At 31.6% G+C, this 18,583-nt stretch overlaps 3 protein-coding genes across 7 annotated transcripts; 1 reads left to right on the top strand and 2 right to left on the bottom strand.

Annotated features, from left to right (window-relative positions):
• LOC143422691 (uncharacterized) lies at nt 1-2,128 on the bottom strand. 2 transcript variants are annotated; one of them, XM_076893513.1, is made up of 4 exons: nt 1,758-2,128; nt 1,080-1,327; nt 867-974; nt 1-779 (listed from the first exon to the last, which is right to left on the bottom strand). In XM_076893513.1, the coding sequence occupies exons 2-4, from the start codon at nt 1,267-1,269 to the stop codon at nt 313-315; spliced, it is 765 nt and encodes a 254-aa protein (XP_076749628.1). In that variant the 5' UTR covers nt 1,270-1,327; nt 1,758-2,128; the 3' UTR covers nt 1-312. The 2 variants fall into 2 exon arrangements, with proteins under 2 accessions (XP_076749628.1, XP_076749618.1); XM_076893503.1 differs by having other exon boundaries at nt 867-1,327; nt 1,758-2,118.
• A 6,382-nt stretch (nt 2,129-8,510) lies between these two features.
• Eps-15 (Epidermal growth factor receptor pathway substrate 15) lies at nt 8,511-18,460 on the bottom strand. Of its 4 annotated transcripts, none has more exons than XM_076904625.1 (14): nt 18,181-18,460; nt 17,659-17,703; nt 17,305-17,538; nt 16,968-17,240; nt 16,638-16,850; nt 16,391-16,548; nt 16,146-16,305; nt 12,824-13,069; nt 12,212-12,274; nt 11,221-11,564; nt 10,953-11,130; nt 10,760-10,876; nt 10,362-10,676; nt 8,511-9,490 (listed from the first exon to the last, which is right to left on the bottom strand). In XM_076904625.1, exons 1-14 carry the CDS (start codon nt 18,205-18,207, stop codon nt 8,765-8,767), a joined length of 3,099 nt encoding a protein of 1,032 aa, XP_076760740.1. In that variant the 5' UTR covers nt 18,208-18,460; the 3' UTR covers nt 8,511-8,764. The 4 variants fall into 4 exon arrangements, with proteins under 4 accessions (XP_076760740.1, XP_076760825.1, XP_076760981.1 ...); XM_076904866.1 differs by having other exon boundaries at nt 9,389-9,527; XM_076904790.1 differs by lacking the exon at nt 8,511-9,490 and adding an exon at nt 10,083-10,232.
• Nucleotides 13,866-16,173, top strand: LOC143429510 (Ig-like V-type domain-containing protein FAM187A). Its single transcript, XM_076905214.1, has 8 exons — nt 13,866-13,923; nt 13,981-14,164; nt 14,234-14,399; nt 14,502-14,826; nt 15,145-15,374; nt 15,410-15,591; nt 15,651-15,806; nt 15,880-16,173. The coding sequence occupies exons 1-8, from the start codon at nt 13,905-13,907 to the stop codon at nt 16,049-16,051; spliced, it is 1,434 nt and encodes a 477-aa protein (XP_076761329.1). The 5' UTR covers nt 13,866-13,904; the 3' UTR covers nt 16,052-16,173.
• Nucleotides 18,461-18,583: the final 123 nt, after the last annotated feature.

Raw genomic sequence — 18,583 nt, 5'->3', positions numbered from 1 at the left:
TATACACAATATTTCAAAGAACTGCTCTTTTAACAGGTACATTTTTACTTTAAGAATATTGTGCATATTAGTAGTCATATTAAAAAGAGAAATACAAAATTTACAGAATTATTTTAGAGCTTTTCTCCGTGTTACTAGTTAAAAGTAGTATTTCTAAACTAATACATGTAACTGCAATATTCGGAATCGTTAACGACTACTCTGTTATAATCATGAAAGTGTCTCTGATAAAGCTCGCTGTATCAATCTCTTAAATTTAAATTGCCTAAATTACAAAACAACATTTTGTTTCAAAATCACAATAAGAATATATTAAGTTCTTAAAATAGAGAACGGAGGTGGCCCAGCCTGCCTCATCATCATCGCAAAACTACTTAATCCTTCTTCAGCATTATTTTGGCTATTCTGGTTATTCTGTGTACTATTCAGATTTTTGCTTCTGCTACTATTATGACTTTGTAAATGCTTTTTTAAGTGATCTTTTCTATAAAATGCTTTGCCACATTCTGTACAAACTTGATTCTTACTACCTGAATGAATAATCATATGACGTGCAAGATGTTCGTTGCGTTTAAATGCTTTGCAACACATATTACATTGATAAGGCCTATCCTTGTTGTGTCCTTGTTTGTGACGATCTAGATGTTCTTTACGCTTTAAACTTGCGCCACAAATATCACAGATATGTGGTCGTTGCCTGTGATCCTCCAGATGCTCGTGTAATGCATCTCTATCCTCAAATCTATATGCACATTCTGGGCAATGATAGATTAACATACCTTTAACATTGATAATAAAATTTGTAATTATTATTTTTATACGCGTTCACTTGTTTCATTTGATTTAAACATTTGCGATTTCCTTACCATTGATATGTTGTGGCTCTACTTCAAATTCAATTTTAGGTTGAATCTCTTGACAATTATGTGTCGAATTATTGCTATTCTCTTCATATTTAGTTACATATGGTAAACCTAATGTATTAGAACATCGCGCTAAGTACTCCGAAGTAAGTCTAAAGTCTATTTGTAATGGATCAGTCATTGTCGCGGCGTCTACTTTCTGAACAGTCTGTGTACCGGAAGATTGGTGAGATATCTGTGCACAAGCCTCTTTATTCCCGCAATTATTTTCATTTCTATTCTCGTCCGTTTGTTGAATGTGCTGAGCTAGGTGTCCGGGGTACGAGTACCCACTTATATTTGGCTGGTCATGTTGATGGCTGTGCATCTCCGATGGATACTTTATATTACGTGGGTCATAAGCCATTCTTTAATGTTCACCAAAATAAATTTCCTTATCATTTGTATGTATTAATGTATAAATACTGTAATAGAAAGAGAAAAATATTTAAATGACTGTAAACAACTTTACATAGAAAATAGGTGCCAGAATGAAAATCTTTCTGAGAAGATTGCATCTACAATCTTAAAAGGAGGAACTTTCCTTTTGTCTGTCAAACAAGTAGACAAAAATATTTTAATTTTTTACAGCTTGCTAGTTAAATCTTGAATAAAGAACCACGAACGAAACGTTAATTCTAGAACAAGGATCAATTTGTAGAAATGTTGCGCCGCAAAAGGCAATGCTTTGTCGTAAATTCGACGTAAGTGAGAAATTTTATTGAGCAGGTCAGGACAGGTGTCATTTACCACTCGATATATCTCGGTTAATTCATGATATTCTTAAAAACTGTTCGAATAATTGAGAAACATAATTATTCGTCGATAACGTGTATCGAAATGAAAATTTCTCACCCCTTGGGTACAGAATTAGTTATGAATCCAGCACATCGCTGATCACTATTTGTTTGTATTGAGCTTGGCCATCTTTACACATCAGCTGCTGTACAAGTTCTGAATCCTTCTTCTAATAATCTATTTGTTTCGTAAAGATACGTCCTCTCGTGATCTACAAATTAGCTACTTATTTTGCGTAACGGTGTAAGACAGCCTGAATATTTGACTAATCTTTCAATCACGATCGACGTACATTTGCTGTAGTTTCGTTTAGAAATGCGTAACGATACGATGATCACAATAGAAAACGTACACCGCATTTAAAAGAGGCGGCTATTTAAGGCATTCGATAAAAAAAAAGAGGTACAGTTTCTTTGCATCAGTATCCATTTCATTCAAATCGATAGAGAACAATTAAATAAATTTGTACTTTTAGCAGTATCTTTAATAATTCTCTAAATATGTTAATTCAAAATATATATGTTCTTCGTTAATTTGCATTTATTTAATTAACAATATTTCTCTGCTTTAATATATATATTCTTTTTTATATTGTACAATATTCTTTCGTTCCACAAGTTTTTCTAGTACAGTACTCTACGAATAGATACGCATTAATTTTTAAATATATAATACATCGTTTTATATGTTATCCATCGCATATGTAACAGAAGTTCAAATTGCAAGTATTTCTTATTTTTTGTTAGAAAAGCTTGCAATGCTCAACGATTAAAGAAAGTTAAACGTACACCTAGAATGACACGGTGCTATTTTTATTTAAATTTAAAACCGGTATAAGACTAGGTGCGAATGTATTTTCTCAATGATGACATCTTGCGGTAAATAAATTTACGTTTCAGGGACGTTAAATTTCTCCTTTTATATTGGACGATTCGATATTTTAATTACGATAATTAAGAGTACAGAACCAGTTCATAAAATTTTCACCTTTGTAAAATAATCTATAACATATATTCGGACAACACAGCAAATCACATAACACTTCAAAAAGCACCAGCGTATCACGGTGGCGCCCCCAGGTTCCCTCCAGGTTAACGCCACAGGGGTATCACCAGGATTACACGTATTTAAATGCACCAAAACAGTATGCGGTGCTGTTCCACTGCTGATACCGCCTGACAGTGCCGTTCTTTCAACAATTTTCTCAAACAAAGATATAAGATTACATATATACTTGTTTTTATTATTTTTTATAATCTAAGGCAATACAGCGATTGTTCGTAGCAAATGAGAATGCAAAGTAACGTATGTAAATATAAATAATAAATACTACATATAGTGTAATTTGAATAGGAAAAGAGCTTTTAAACCTCAGTTGTATATCATTTTTATATTTCCCGCGTTAGAGGTAAGAGAGAGAAAGATGCTGTAAGAAAGAGTGAGACAGATGATGCTGACCCTACTCTAGAACCTCTGGCGCCATCTCTGTGAAAAGTGCTCAAACTGGTCGCACATCGTTATCGACAGCGAAGTGAACTACTGAAAACTACTAGCGCCATCTCTGCAGAATTACTGGAACTAATGCTCGACCAGTTTCAGCGCTCCTCCAAGAGATGACGCTAGCAATTTTTGAGTAGTTTATCTGGAAGTATTTCATCTTCTTAGCGGGAAATTAATTGTCTTTTTCAAATGGTGTCGAAAATTAAACACGCAAAGTTATTATCAAGAGGTAATATAAACGTAATGAACCAGATATTTGTATATTTAAACTTATTATGTACAATAGGGTTGTATTATGGTAAAACAACGATTTGCTATATTGTACGTATTTACCTATAAGACCTCGCAACATTGGTACAGTACATTTGTTAATTATATGTGATCGAAGGGGGCTGGTGTGCACATTTAACAAAACCTTATGACAAACTCGCCGCGTTCTTTTATCCAGACGAAAGAGGCAGGGTATACGTTCGATTCGTACAAGTTATTCCGATAATCGGTCATTCCTTATCCGGTTTAAGGTATAATCAATTACGAAGCGCCATTTAAGTTCGTCGATATTTAAAAAAAATACGCTAACAGAAAACAACGATACGAAACGTATGAATTGTGTCGTTTCGAAGGGAACTTATTAATGCAGTTCCTGCGGCACGCACCATGTAAGTAGAAAACGTTCAAGTTTCGAATAGTTCGATTAATTAATTATCAATTGCGTTCTCTCGTAAATTATTGCATTAAGCGTGAACGTTGTTCGCGAGTTTCAACGGGCGATAACAATAAATTAGCATCCGCGTATGTCTTGGCAGGCGCTTCGAAGAACAGATTATTTTCGTTACTAGTTAAATAGCGAGCGTTCAGGAATATTTAGAACGTATAACAGAGCGTGTCCCAAATGATCAGACTCCAATCGATTCGTCAGCTTGTAGCATAGAAACAAACAAATCATACCTCCCTTATATAATATTTATACGGAATAGAAATGGATGCGTTAGAAAATATTCGAACCTTGAGCAAAAGTACTTAACACGTTCAGTGTCATATATACAAACATTCGGACACATTAAACGTTCTACTCTAATATATAATTATAGAAAAATTACAATCGCACAACAAGTGCTTGCTTTTCATTTGTTTCATTCGATTTCTTCGATGAAAGTTACAGTTTGTTTTTAGAAATGCCGTTAGTTTTCGATTATCCACACGGCACAGAACGTGTTAATGAAATTATTTCAAATTGACTACAGTACAAGCAACGAAGGGGGAAGAGGTAACACCTTTCGCATACAATTTACCAAGAAATATATACAGGATAATTCACTTCACTTGTGACAAATTTTTACAGCTAATTTTTTTTACGAAAAGATGGTCAACGCTTAGGGGAGTAAAATTGGTCGTTTCAAATTTTCTATGGAAAGCCGTCTGTAGCGTTAAAAATTAAATTAACCCTTTGGATGCTATTAACGCATATACAGTTCACCTGCAGTTTTCACCATGAGGTGTAGTATCAGCTTTAAAAATTTGTCACACGAGTAGTGAATCACCATGTAATATATATATATGAGTGTATGTGTGTGTGTGTGTGTGTGTGTGTGTGTGTGTGTATCCAACGAGTAGAACTTTATTGTTTCTTTTAATTGATCCTAACGCAGAACTTGACCAACTTTTTGCACTCTGCCGCCATATTATTTCAGGATTTAAGAAGAATTTTGAAAAATTAGTTCGATACAGCGAAAGTCTAATTTAATAGGAGCAACATCTATAAACGTGTATCTCGAGATGCTCTCTCAAAGATATAAAAATCTTACGAAGAAACCTTCTCTACTCGAAACTCCCGTCTTTCGAAGGACGTTCTTCTACAATGTTCAGTCTCTCGCAGAAATTTGCTTACCGAAAATACATATTTACGTATATTTGTATAATTAATGTAATATACGCTGCTCGTAAGTGCTTTTGCTGATTACACACAGAGAAGAAAGCGATTGCGCGACACCTTTTCCTGTTTTTTCCTTAATTATCATACTATTGGAGACGCTGACTTAACGTTAAACAGAGTATCGCTACAACTCCTTTCCTTTTATGTTTCTTGTATCTCTATGAGTGTGTGAGTATGCGTGTACGTATTTATATATGTATAATATCTCTATATATATATATATATAAAGAAACCAGCGTCTATTGTGCACAGTATGCCGTATACAATTAACTTCTGTTACCGCGCATCATTTTAGAGTATTAATGACTTGAATAGTCAATTATACACAGTTCAAGTACATTTACATATACAAGTTTATCACATCTTATTCGAAAATTCGTGTTATCTGCATATCAACCATTAACAATTTCGATATGGATTGTTATATTAATGTTTTTTATTTAGGTATGTTTTTATATATATATATAACACTCTTTTAGCGATGTTTATCCTTATTCTCGACAATAATGGTGTTACAAGCTTTCCTTAATATTATTCATTTACGTCACATTTCTATAAGACAGATATTTTATCAATGAAACTGATACAACATAGTTTTACTAAGTGAGAGCAACAGAGTTGATATTCTTTTACGTTAATGGTACAAACAATTCAAGGAAGAACAAAAGAAGGAAGAAAATTTGAGATTGCGAGTGATATAGTATATTAAGAATACCATGTAAAAGAAGAGGTGTAAAAGAATATTTCACGAGACGTGAACGTTAATTAACTTGATTATGATAAAAATGAAGTATTTTGTCGAGAATATAGGAACCAACGTAAACGAGTATAATAGCGTCGATAAATAAATTCGTATCGGACAACCATTTAGTCACAGCTTCTCTATGACAAATATCTTCTATTGTCCCGAAGAAATTAGCACGTTGAACGTAGCACGAGGAAAAGAAGAGTTGAACATATATAATTTTGCGTTCACTTTACACACCTGTACATTGGTAACAACATTTTTATCAATGCTCTTATCGATAACAAATATTAATGATATCGCGCTTGTATTATCCTAACGAATCTTCATCGTTAAAACTTAACGGGCGTGCTGCATTCTCTAATTTCATTGATGATTTCAGCGCAAATTGAAACACGAGTATAAAGTTCAATTTCCTTGTGGCAAGATGCGAATTAAATGTTTGAAACAAGATTTGAATTAATAGATCCACGCATACATCGTCCCTTAAGTGTTAACGAGAACGAAAATGAATATAACGTTTTCTAATTATATATTACTTATCTAAACACGTTGCAATCGTATTCTCTAATGCATTCTAAACGCTATGTAGTAGTGCTCGAGTATATACTACGATGCCTTTTGTGTATTTGCATGCTTTCTTGTCGTCCAAGTATTTCTTCTTTCTAACACGTTCACATCATGTAATATGTGTAATAATATTTAGTGAACATATCTCAGGGAAAAGAATATAAAATTCACCGTGCCCTATTTTTCTTTCATTGTTCCAACTTTCTTATACCATGAAATCAATTGTAGTTTCTAGTATTTTGCGCGGGAAGGCTAGAGCTAGTGAACAAATAGACGAGAGAAATAGAGATAATTTTCCAGAAATTAAAGTTGAAGTTAAAACCATGCGATAGACTCGACAAATTCAGTCTGTAGATTACAATGATCATTTTTAACGCGATGACAAGATAAATATAGACTTGTGCGGAATAATGTATTATTCATTTGTTGTAATTTAATTCATTAGAGCATAGTTGGTGCAACGAAAGAACAATCTGCCCCTCCGGATGAGGCCCCTGCAAATAATTCAAATCAAGCGTTCAATCATTTTGGTCTATTCCGATTAAAAAGTTCGTTCTGGCACGCGCATTTTCAATCTTTGCGAGTTTCTACTTATCTGCTATCAGGATTTACGCATCCTCTCGAACACATTCAAAACAGTAACAATACCAACACATTATATCGTATTTGCTAATAATATATAATATAATACGATTTTACAGTCATTTAATATTTTCTCTCTTTCACTGGTAAATGACATATCGATAGCGCCTGATATTCCATGACATACGTTACTACTACACTATCGATATTAATAATTATAGCGATATAACAATAATAATACAATAATTATAATAATTATGATGAAATAATACAGATAGTAATATATACATCATGCGTAATACATTATCGTTGTAGAGTTACGTGATGATAATAGTAAAAGTAAAAGTAGACGCGACCCTTTGTGTTTGATTCGAATGATTCCACCCTGCAAGATCATCGGGGACAAACACGTAGTTACGCTTTATCTGAACACCTTATTTCTTTGGGACGTACTAAGACCGAAGGCTGAATCAGACGGCATTCTCGCAAATATCATTGGAACGGTTCACTTACGCTATTATAACATAAAAAATACCATTCTTTACTATTCGCACCTTTCATTCACTTGTCGATTAAATTCTAATTCAATTAAACGCAACAAAAGAATTTCACATTGTTTTTAATCCATTTTTTTTTTTTTTTTTGTTATTTGAAACAAACGAAAAACATACTATTCTATAGCATTTTCTAAACAATCTGTATTTATCCGATGTTTCGCGTACTTTTACCTATCAACTTTTATGTAGCCAAAAGTTTTTTTATATCAATGAATCGTAATTATTTAATGCCTTCTGATATTATTAGCGAAGACGTGTATCGAAATAGAGTATCATGCACAGAACATTTATAGTGCAGATCGAACGAATGGAAATATTACACTCCACTGTTATTCGCAAATGTACAGAGATTTATTTAATATATTAAAGTGCGTTTCACATACAATGACACTGAGAACCCTTTTATTTGCTCAGATGTGAATAACCGTTTATATTATTATTCTCCTTGTTTTAATCTCACGGAGAGTAAGTTACGGAGAGTACACAACAATTTCTTTTATTGTCAATCCAATAATCTGTCATTATATTTTGTTTTTATACATGTTAATTTAATGTTAGCGATAGTGTACAGTCAGCTACGAGTATATAAGTGTCGTTATTTTAGAATTTAATATTGCAAGGCAATGATTAATCTTTTCCTCTTCTCTTTTTCTATTTTTTGGTTTTTTTTTTTACAAAATCGATCGATTACTCTTTGACGAACCGGAGCGCCGAAATGGGCACACGATTCTATTACATTCAAGTAGTATTTAGCGCATCAGGACAATTTGATTGACACGAAGAAAAGAATGAAATGGAATAGTTCGGTGAACGTTGTGAAGAATGAAAGCTGAAACATTTCTCGAGTTTACGTAATTAATTTGTTGCGTATATACGTTGACTAATCTCTATTTTTCACCTCCGTAAATATTTCCTGACTTCGTTTCATTTTTATCATCACGGTAATTGTAAGTAATATTCAAAATAAAATAATTGTATGTAACTAGATAATTTTAGACGAATATCTTTCGTAGCTTTTATTAGCGCAGATTATGGTAATTTGCAATAAGTTAACACATACGTATTTTATCAAATTCTGATTTCGTTCTCAAAATTCATGAAGTCGTTGTATTCGAAAGCATATAGCCAAACAAACGAATTAAAGGTAAAGGTGCTTTAGCGATCAAAGTTTACAACTTTACAACTTTCCAGATTTCTCTTGTTTGCTCAGTTCTAGGGCTAAAGCCAATTCTGCCTCTTCTTGCTGTTTACGCCTACGCCTTTCCTCCTCGGTCTTTAAACTTTGCTGAGACGCCCAAACAAACTGTTCCTCCTCGCTTAATGTCAAAGGTGTATTGTTACCATTCCAAATTTTACCCATCTCGTTTTTCGATTTTTTATCATTAAAGTTAGCTTTAGATCTATTGTGTGTCAATTCTTGTCCATGCCTTCTGGCAGATTTTTCATTCTTCGTAGAAAATGCTTCGTCTATGTCGATCGTTTTTGTCTTCGTATTTGAGAATGCGTCGGTCTCGATGCTCTTTATATTTCTGTTGTCGTTGGAAAACGCTTTCACGAAATCAGTGTCGAACTTCGCATTGTCTTTGTCAACTTTGTTTTTAGTTAGTGAAAATGTGTTCGAGAAATCAGTGTCGAAGCTTTTCGCGAACGAATTTTTGTTAGATACTATCGAGGTTGTCCCGTAACCGAAAGGGTTCACCTTGCCTGCTGTTGTTTCACCTTTATTTGCATTTACATCTTCTACGTCGTCGGCGAAAGGGTCTGGTATGTTAAAGGGATCTTCGTATCGATAATCCCTAAAGGGATCTTCCGTGAAGTCCGGCAGCTTTGGATATAGTGTTGATACTGTATGCGTTCTGCTCGTTGGTCTGGGTGGTGCCGTTCGATTCAGTGTTGGTTCCGGCTGAAGCAGGTTTTTTTCAGTGGTCAATTTTCGTTTACTGAAAAGGTACAAAAAATATCGCGAAAACCGCTGGTTATCGTCAGGCTGCTGGACCATACGTGACTGCTGTTGTATACTAGAATATATTGGTTTGCAAGCGAGTCAAAATATTCGAGTTCATTCACGTAAATATCTATTGGAATAAATTATAAGGCATTTGTAAGTAACATAAATAAAACATGCAGCACATTCGAAAAATTCTATAACTAAACTAGCCTGTAATTATAAGACCAAATACTAGTATTTAATTAATCGAATCAACTCGAATATTTTATTCAAATATGAATAATTAAGTAATTAAAAAATTGCCATGCAGTATCATAAAATGAAAATATAATACTGGAACAAAGAGAACAAATTAATTTGTAGACAGCATGCTCCAGGAGCCAGGTCAATGAATAAACTGAAAATTGTGCAGCTTCTACCTAAATATAAAACAAAAAACATAATTAATCTTTTCTTTTATGTAGAAACATATTTTACAAAATAACGTTGTAATATATTGGAATGATATGCAATTTTCACTTTTTAGATTATACACTTTAGATGATTAACAAGTGGTGATTTATTGAAATCGTACCAATATATTTCATTTCTTATTAAAAACAGCTATATTTAATATATACATTAACAATATATAACATACTAGGAACTGAGAAGACTGGGGAAGGAGAGGATATGACCAGAATGATATGTGGGAACACTTAAAAGGAAAGAAAGAAAATCATTCGTTACAATTAAAAATGCTAAGAAAATACTTATTCTACTAACTAATAACGTAAAAGCATAATTTTTAACGATGTCATATAACTCGAAACAGAGAGATACATACCTTGGAATCAAAATTTGCAAAGTCTGCAAATCCAGTAGAGGTATTAAAACTACTATTATTGTTATCCATAATTCCTTGTTGAGCAGAGAAAGGATCGGAATTAGCATTTGTGAAAGGATCAGGAGTAGGAGATGGTGTAGGCGGTGCTGGTGCTGCTCGTAAAGGACCAGTAGGTCCTTGAGTTGGTCGTGGAGGTGCTGGTCGCGGCGGTGGTTGTTTTGCTTTTTTAGGAGGTAGGGCAGGACTAGGACTTTCTGGGCGAGGTGGGGCGTGAAGATTTGCAAATGGATCATCTCCAAACGGATCTTTTGTTGCCTGAAAGAAAATTAATAAATAAACCACATAATAATGACATATTTTTCTTGTGAAATGCAATAAATATTTCTTATACAGCTTACCGCTATTGCACTAGTTTTAGTATCAGTCCTTTTTCCATCTCCAAATGGATCAAACGGATCTTGTTTTACAACGTTGTTGTCATCAAATACACTAAACGGATCGGTCGTAAATCCAGCCTATAATAAAAAAATTGTATTATTAGATTACGTAAATAACGTAATAATATATTCTCTAAACTAAACAATATCTTACAGTAGTATTTTGAGATTGAAATGCAAATGGATCTGGTGTTGATGCGTTAAATGCTTCTTGAGCTTTGCTAAGTGCGAAAGGATCTTGTTCAAACCCATCCAGTGTTGTTCCATTTGCATTGGAGAAAGAAACTCTTTTCTTATTTTGTATTTTATCTTCTTCATTTGTTTTATCGTACCTATAGAAATTTGTATATGGAAATAATGCAATCAAATTATCATAACAGAGAGAAACAATTTTTTAAAGCGCATATATATTATATACATACTCTAGCTCTTCAATCTCAGGGTTAAATTGCAGACTAGTATCAGGTACGAGAGTGGCATCCCCTGCTGCAAGCGCAGAGTCATAAAGTGCAATTGCATCACTCATTTGCCGTTGTTGTTCCTGTAGGTGAGTGATCTTTGCTTTTGCTTGGCAAATTTGCAATTGAGTGTCTTGCAAATTTTTCGTGAGTTCATTTAATTGGTCCCTACTTTTATTTTGTTGCTGTTCCAACTGCTGCTCCTCCTGTCGTAGACCTTCCAATTCTTGTCGTTTAAAATTCAATTCCTCTTCTTGAGCACGTAGTACTGATTCCTGCTCTTCTGCTTGTTGACGTAATTTATCGACCTGTCGTTAATGATAATCATATATATTTTTGTATAACTTCTACATAGATAGATTAATTAAATTAATTTCATATCTATACATATTAATCACATATTGTTAACAACATATAATGTTCTCCCTATATTATCACACATACATTGTACACTTTCCATATAAAGTGTAAAATATAGTTATAACTATAGGACTTTCAACGCTAACTTAAATAATCGTTCCTTTATTTAATTTAGTATTAATGTATATAAAAGTTGCAAGCAAATATAATTTCTTTTATGGCAATCTATGCTACAACTATTTAACCATGCAATTCAGCAAAGCACTAGCATTACCTCTGTGTACGTCGGAGCGCGCGCGTGTGAAAGTAATAAAACAAATAAAGCGTTTGCTAAAATAATATTGTAACTTATATTAAGTAGTTTAGATAATTAAATGTTTCTACATATAGTTAAATAACAACATGACAACATCATTATGAGGTAATTTTATGTTAAACATTTTTATCCTTTTACACTAAGAGGTATTATGATTTTATTATATGTTATTCGACATTTATACGCAACAATTGCTATTTCGTAGAAATGAAAAAATGAAATCTGTATATTTCATGACCATATCTATTCCTTACTAGAAGTAGAAATTTTGTGATGTACCTTTTTCTGTTCCTCACGAATCTTCAGCTCGACCTCACTCAAATCTTTATCTACTTCTGCCTTCTACAAGCCAAACACAATAAAACTAAATCATAATAACGGATCTGAACATATAAAATAAAATAATAAATAAATTAATTAATTTATGAAAAATATAAGTTCAAATCATAATTACAAAGAAGAATAAATAATTATGAACGAACCCATATAAAGATACGTGATATCCAGTTGAATGTATAAATGATTGTATATAAAAATAAAATAATTATGATATAGATATAGAATGTAGAGTATTCACAAAAGTAATATTAAACAGTATATAATTTATTAAATATAATAAGAATATCTTGAAATATAGAAGAATCATTAAAACAGTGCAAACACTGTTACACTTTGTAAGATCTTTAACAATATAATATGCAGTGTTAGACTAAAACTTAGTTTATATGAAACAATTTCTAAGTACAAAATCTATTACACTTAATTATTTACAAATTTTAAAGAAAGCGTTATATACAATACACAAACACACATTTCTAACTTCATTTGGAAGCAAAGCTGCACATTCAGCAAGCAGATCACCTAAGTATACCAAATTAAAATTTTATTTACCTGAGCTTTTAAATCATTCAATCGTTTTTGTGCTTCACCCTTCTGATTCTCCAATTGTTTTAAGGTAGCGGCAAGTGTGTCCAGTTCACTTTGAAGACTCTTAATTTCTCCATTCTTTATTTTAATATCGGCTTCTTTTTGCGCTATATCTTGTTCCATACTTTGTCTTTCTCTTACAAGTTCTGCAATGTCTTTACTTATCATATCTAATTCTGGATTTGAATAACCAGATACATTGTTATTTTCCTAAAAATAAAGCGCACTTTATTAAAAAAGTATTCATTTGCATAAATTATGATAATAGCTATTAAATTAAAATTTGAAAAATATCGTTTATAATTTTCAATTATGTTTTTACATTTATATAATAATTCATGAATTCACGTGTAAAATATTTAAAAGCTAAATATTTTGAAGGTATTCTTTATTCACATAATTCTTTACAATAAGTAAAATATTACATCAGTGATTAAAAATTAATAGGTAATTTGAACATCTTTTACGACTTCTTGTTTAGCACATTTTTAAATATTTGTATAATTTTTTAATGTATCATTTAAATGTGTTTATCGTATGTCTGATGTTAAATCAGTGAATAGAAATAAAAGTACTGTCGTTCAATGTGTTTGTTACAAATTCTTTTATGTACTCGCAACGAGTTTTCAACTTGATATTTTCAAGATCATCTGTATTATATAGAGATTTTAATTTTGCTTTCTTTGCCTCAATTTGTAATTGTTTTACAAATACAACATTTCTTGTTTTTTCTCTTTTTAAGACAACTGCAGGTGATTCATGATTTATCGAAACAGGTATAATTTTTATGCAATTTTCTAATGGTGCATAAAAATTGCATTTAAAATCTTTTGACATGGTTTTTTATGATTTCAAAACAAAGAAGTAAGTTTCAAGCAAATGAAAAATTGAAAGTTGTATGTCAAATTTCATAAAGACTATCATAAGATAAATTATCATGCAGTTAAAATTACTTTTTTACTGCTTACTGATTATAGGTCTTAAGTTTACGATAGGAATAGATTTATGGAATAAATATAATAAACTTTATAAAAAATTCAGTAAAATGCTGAACAAACAACAAGGTAATTAATTTTACTATCTTTCAATAAATGTACTAGTAAACTTCTATTTATATTAAGGCAGCGAACTTCTTTTTAATATTAATGAATATGAGTACCCGAGGGCAAATGAAACACTTCGAAATATACATATCCAATTGTGGCAGGAATATTATGCATGTTTAAGAAAAGCATATAATGAGATTGGATCCGAAAGGACAATGTATCCAATAGCTTTACAGATCCTAGAAGGGACATTTGTCAAGTATGATAAAGAAAACATATTTTGTTGGATACTTTGAAATACTGAAATGATTAGAATATCAAATTTCAGATTGAAATGTCAGATATGTATCTCCCCAATAGAAATGTATATAAGTGATAACATAGAATGGTATTTCAATAATTCTATTAATAATGAAGCAAATAAACTTATACAAGAATCGGATAATAAATTCATTTCACCAGAAGATGGAACATTAATGATTTATAATATTAAGGTATAAATTAAAAAAAGATTTGTGAGTTAATATGATCCAGTGTGTATTTGAAAGATTAATGAATAATACCCCTCTACCGTAATAATATAAGAATTTTTACAGTTTGAACAAGCTGGTCAATATTGGTGTAAACTGAGAGATATGTTATCAGTTTCTTATTATGTATCCATTGATACTGATCTTAAAGGGGTAAAAACTGTATATCCTTCAATAGCACCCAACATGCCTCATGCAGTAGCACAAACGATTATAACAGAATACAATTTAAATATTTATACAACATGGACTAAATGGTCTCCATGTTCTAAATGTAATGTGGTTGGTAAAAAAATACGGTATGGTTATTGTACTATTTCTTCGCGCGAAAATCTTATCAAGAAAAACATAATAACAGGAAACAAACAATTACAAGATCATAAACAGCAAAGTATACACTTTTTTTATATCTAAAGAGTGTTCAACGCGAATTGGTAGAAAATTTATGGAATGATATTAAAAACAGAAGTTTAATGTATTGTTTTTGAAAAAAATGATTTTGGAAATTTTTTAAATATGCATGCATCAATGTTAGTACCCCATTGTCATAGCTCAATATAAGTGGCTACATAAGTAATTTTGTTACTCTTAAATTTCAAATTATAGGTTTCTAAAATCGCTCTCTAAATTATCTAACCAGGATTATGGAACATCCTCTACATTGAACATGGTTTATTATTGAAAGTAACATGTTATATAGTTTTAGAAGATGACCAAAATGAAACAATGAAAGGTGAAACTCAAAATCAAGCTATAAATGAAAGTGTTAATAATAAAATCAGAATGGTTTTACATGTATTTAGAAACAAAGTACCATGTAAAAGCAAGTATTTGCCAAAAGAAGTTTTGAATATTCCAGAAATTAGGCACAGAAAAACAGAAATGATGATACGTTATTGCAAGGCAATATTCAATATTATAAAAACAGAAATATTTTTTGTAACAGAAAAACTAAATTAAATTACATTCTACAGATAATGTGTACACAAGGCAATATATTTGAAGTAAGAGATAAAAATGGAAATGTGCTCGAAAGTGCAAATAATAGTGCTGGTGTATATTCTATGGTTCAAGGGATGCCTGCTTTATCACCACCAATTATACGGACGACTGTTTATCATAAATATAATGAAAAAGCAATTCTTGTATGCCCAGGGTAAAATGATATGATGAAATGTTGTAGAATAATGATAACATTTTTCATAAATTTTTCAGAATCTCAAATACAGATACGCCAATTAATTGGAAAATTGATAACAAAATGTTAAATCCATTTGTTATTAAAGATCAGTCTGCAGGAAGAGTTTTTATTAATGCACAAATGCACATAATATTTAAATCATTAAAATTTGAAGATACAAATATCTATAGGTGAATAATTATTTAATTATTTGAAACTGAATTAAATATTAATATTTTTAAGTTTTTTTTCTTCTATTTACAGTTGTTGGCAAAAAGACGAAATTATGGGAGTAATAAAATTAAAAATAACAGGAGAAATAGAGTTACAAACAAATTATAGCATTATTATGGTTGGTGGAATGTTAATAATCATTGTATTCATCGTTGTATTTTGGAGAGCATTTCTCGGTCGTAAACGATACACCATTCATTAATTATATTGTACATTAAACGTTTAAAATAATTCAATATATGATCTATCAAATTAATTTTAAATAAATAAGTTTTTTCATGTAATGATATACTCACCACAACAGTTTCAGATGGTTTGCGCATAGAAGGTGGTACCATATCAGGACTTAAAGTTGTAGGCGGTTCAATACCTCTAAGCTTTTGTTTAATGAGCCACATGGCCAAAGCAAATTGTTCTTTATTCAATTTTCCACTTTGACACGTGTCACAGAGGCTCCTGTAAAATAAATTATTACAGAAAAATAACTATTTTATCTTTTAGTCACAACAATCAATAAACAACAATGTGTAATAATATATACCATATATGAGCTAATACACTCTGTGGAAGTCCACTTTGAAGGAAGACATCTTTGATTTCAATACCTGAGACATATCCATCCATATCTAAATCAGCTTGCAAAAACAATTTTTCTGCTCCTACTTGATCCTCAGATGAAACTACCCACTGCATATTTGCCTATATCATATATTATTGTAGTAAATTTAGTATTTTTAACTTTCTTTATTTTTTACTTTTATTATAACTCCAATATGTATGTATACGACCTTTGTTGTATCCAAATTAGTCATACTCTTCGCTGAAGGTACATTCGATAAAGGTGGGACCGGTGATGAGACTGTTGTCATTACACCCATTGGTGCAGGAGATTTTGATAATGGTACTGTAGGATCTTTCCTTTTTCCAGGTGGCATCAATTCTGGTGGAAGTACACTTGGTATTGCATATTTCTCTAAAGCCTTATATACTAGATGCATAGCCTGTGTAATATATAAAACAGACAATATGTAAAATATATTTTAGGAATGGAAAAAAAAAAAGAAACTAATCTATTACAATTATTACTTATTAGTTATATGTTAGTGCCAATTACTTACAACAACAAATTCATGTCGATCTAGCATGCCATCCTTATCCATATCTGCAAGATCCCAAATTTTTCCAAGTGTATCTAAAGGTAGCTTGCTATCCATAAGAACACCTTTCACTTTATTTCCATTTATGTATCCATTTGAAGGTTGCAAACTATCAAAAAGTTGATCGTATTTGGCTCTCTCTGAAGGTTTAATAGACCAATCTCCATTATTAACAGAAGTTATTACAGGTAAAGTATTTACTACATTTTTTGGAGGTATTACAGGAATGTCACCCTAAAAATAAATGATAATAATAAGTGAAATAATTTATTTTGTGTTAAGTACTCCAATAATTTACCATTTTTGGAGGTGGCAACTCCATATTTAAATTCGACATACTAAGATCTCTTCCTGCTTGGGCTAACGCACATAATTTAAGAGCAACAAAAAGACCAGATTTATCTAATGACCCACGTGATTGCGGATCTGCCATATCCCATATTTTACTTAATATAACATCACTCAGCTGGGATTTCTTAAGAAATCTTGCAGCTTCCATCGCACCAATTCGGCCATATCCATTTGGGTCCACCTTCAAGTATAATTAGATTTGTTATTATTCTAATATGTCATCCAATATATTATATAACTTTAAATGATCTGGATTTATAAAAGATAAGGAAGTGGTACATTAAAGTACATAAAGATATACCTGGTTGTAATAGGCTTCATATATAGCAGTATGGCTTCCAGCCACCTGTAAAAATAAATTTGTTATGTTATTATTTTGTATTTCATTATAAAATGTATTATATTACAAGACGTTAGTGATTTTACGTACAAGTAATTCGTTTCAATTTTAACTAGCGGAAATATGCGGTATATCGTAACTGACATTTGCAAGTGTGAGAATGAACGTTTTAACATCAAATTTATACGCTTTATTGTAAACTGGTTTCAATCTAGGACGTTTTCTTCATTTTTAAGACGTTCATTAATAAACACGTCGAACAAATAATACGTTTATTGTGTATTTATGAAAAGATCATTTGTATTGTCAAAGAAGTTTAAATAATCGACAGTACAAGTATCAATATATAACGAGATTGTGCATGGCAAAAGGTGATATTATTCTTGCACAAAAGAAAAATAAATTTCAAGAAAAATCTATTTAATAATAAATCCAACATATCGAATATTATACCATGATAAAATTATAAAAATTATAATATACCTGCGTGGGTGATGGCAGGGCGGCCATACTTGCATTGAACACTGGCTCAACCAATCAGGCTATGAATCGATAGTATGTCATATTAACTATTTTATTTAACATTTTGTGGATGAATTTTTATTGTCAAACGCATAAACAGAACACTTTGGGTATATTTCCTTTGTTAAATTATTCGGAAAAACAAATGAAGTAAAAGAAATTTATATCAACAATATATGAAACACTTCTACCGCTCGTCGCGCTCGACTGTAGTCTTGTATTCTCGGGTTCCACCTCCTTTTCGTCAACCGCTAATCATACAAGCTAGATTTCATGCGCACGGCGCAAACTTCTCCTTCAAATTAAACGAGCTATTACCGTAAGCTATTAAAGAGTTGCAGGTTTTCATTTTTTCATCAAATTT

Source organism: Xylocopa sonorina, chromosome 1, assembly GCF_050948175.1.
Source record: "Xylocopa sonorina isolate GNS202 chromosome 1, iyXylSono1_principal, whole genome shotgun sequence".
Taxonomy (NCBI): Eukaryota; Metazoa; Arthropoda; class Insecta; order Hymenoptera; family Apidae; genus Xylocopa; species Xylocopa sonorina.
This window is presented reverse-complemented; position numbering and strand designations above follow the sequence as displayed.

Excerpts from the sequence above, each read along its gene's own strand:
- LOC143422691 (XM_076893503.1), bottom strand. The coding sequence starts at position 1,269 with ATGGCTTATGACCCACGTAATATAAAGTATCCATCGGAGATGCACAGC. Across the intron at positions 780-866 it reads AGAGCCACAACATATCAATG|GTATGTTAATCTATCATTGC; the intron begins GTAAGGAAATCG and ends TCAATGTTAAAG.
- LOC143429510 (XM_076905214.1), top strand. Across the intron at positions 14,165-14,233 it reads CTAGAAGGGACATTTGTCAA|ATTGAAATGTCAGATATGTA; the intron begins GTATGATAAAGA and ends ATCAAATTTCAG. Across the intron at positions 15,592-15,650 it reads GCAATTCTTGTATGCCCAGG|AATCTCAAATACAGATACGC; the intron begins GTAAAATGATAT and ends TAAATTTTTCAG.
- Eps-15 (XM_076904625.1), bottom strand. The coding sequence starts at position 18,207 with ATGGCCGCCCTGCCATCACCCACGCAG. Across the intron at positions 16,549-16,637 it reads CTAATTTGGATACAACAAAG|GCAAATATGCAGTGGGTAGT; the intron begins GTCGTATACATA and ends TATATGATATAG. Across the intron at positions 13,070-16,145 it reads AACCATCTGAAACTGTTGTG|GAAAATAACAATGTATCTGG; the intron begins GTGAGTATATCA and ends CTTTATTTTTAG.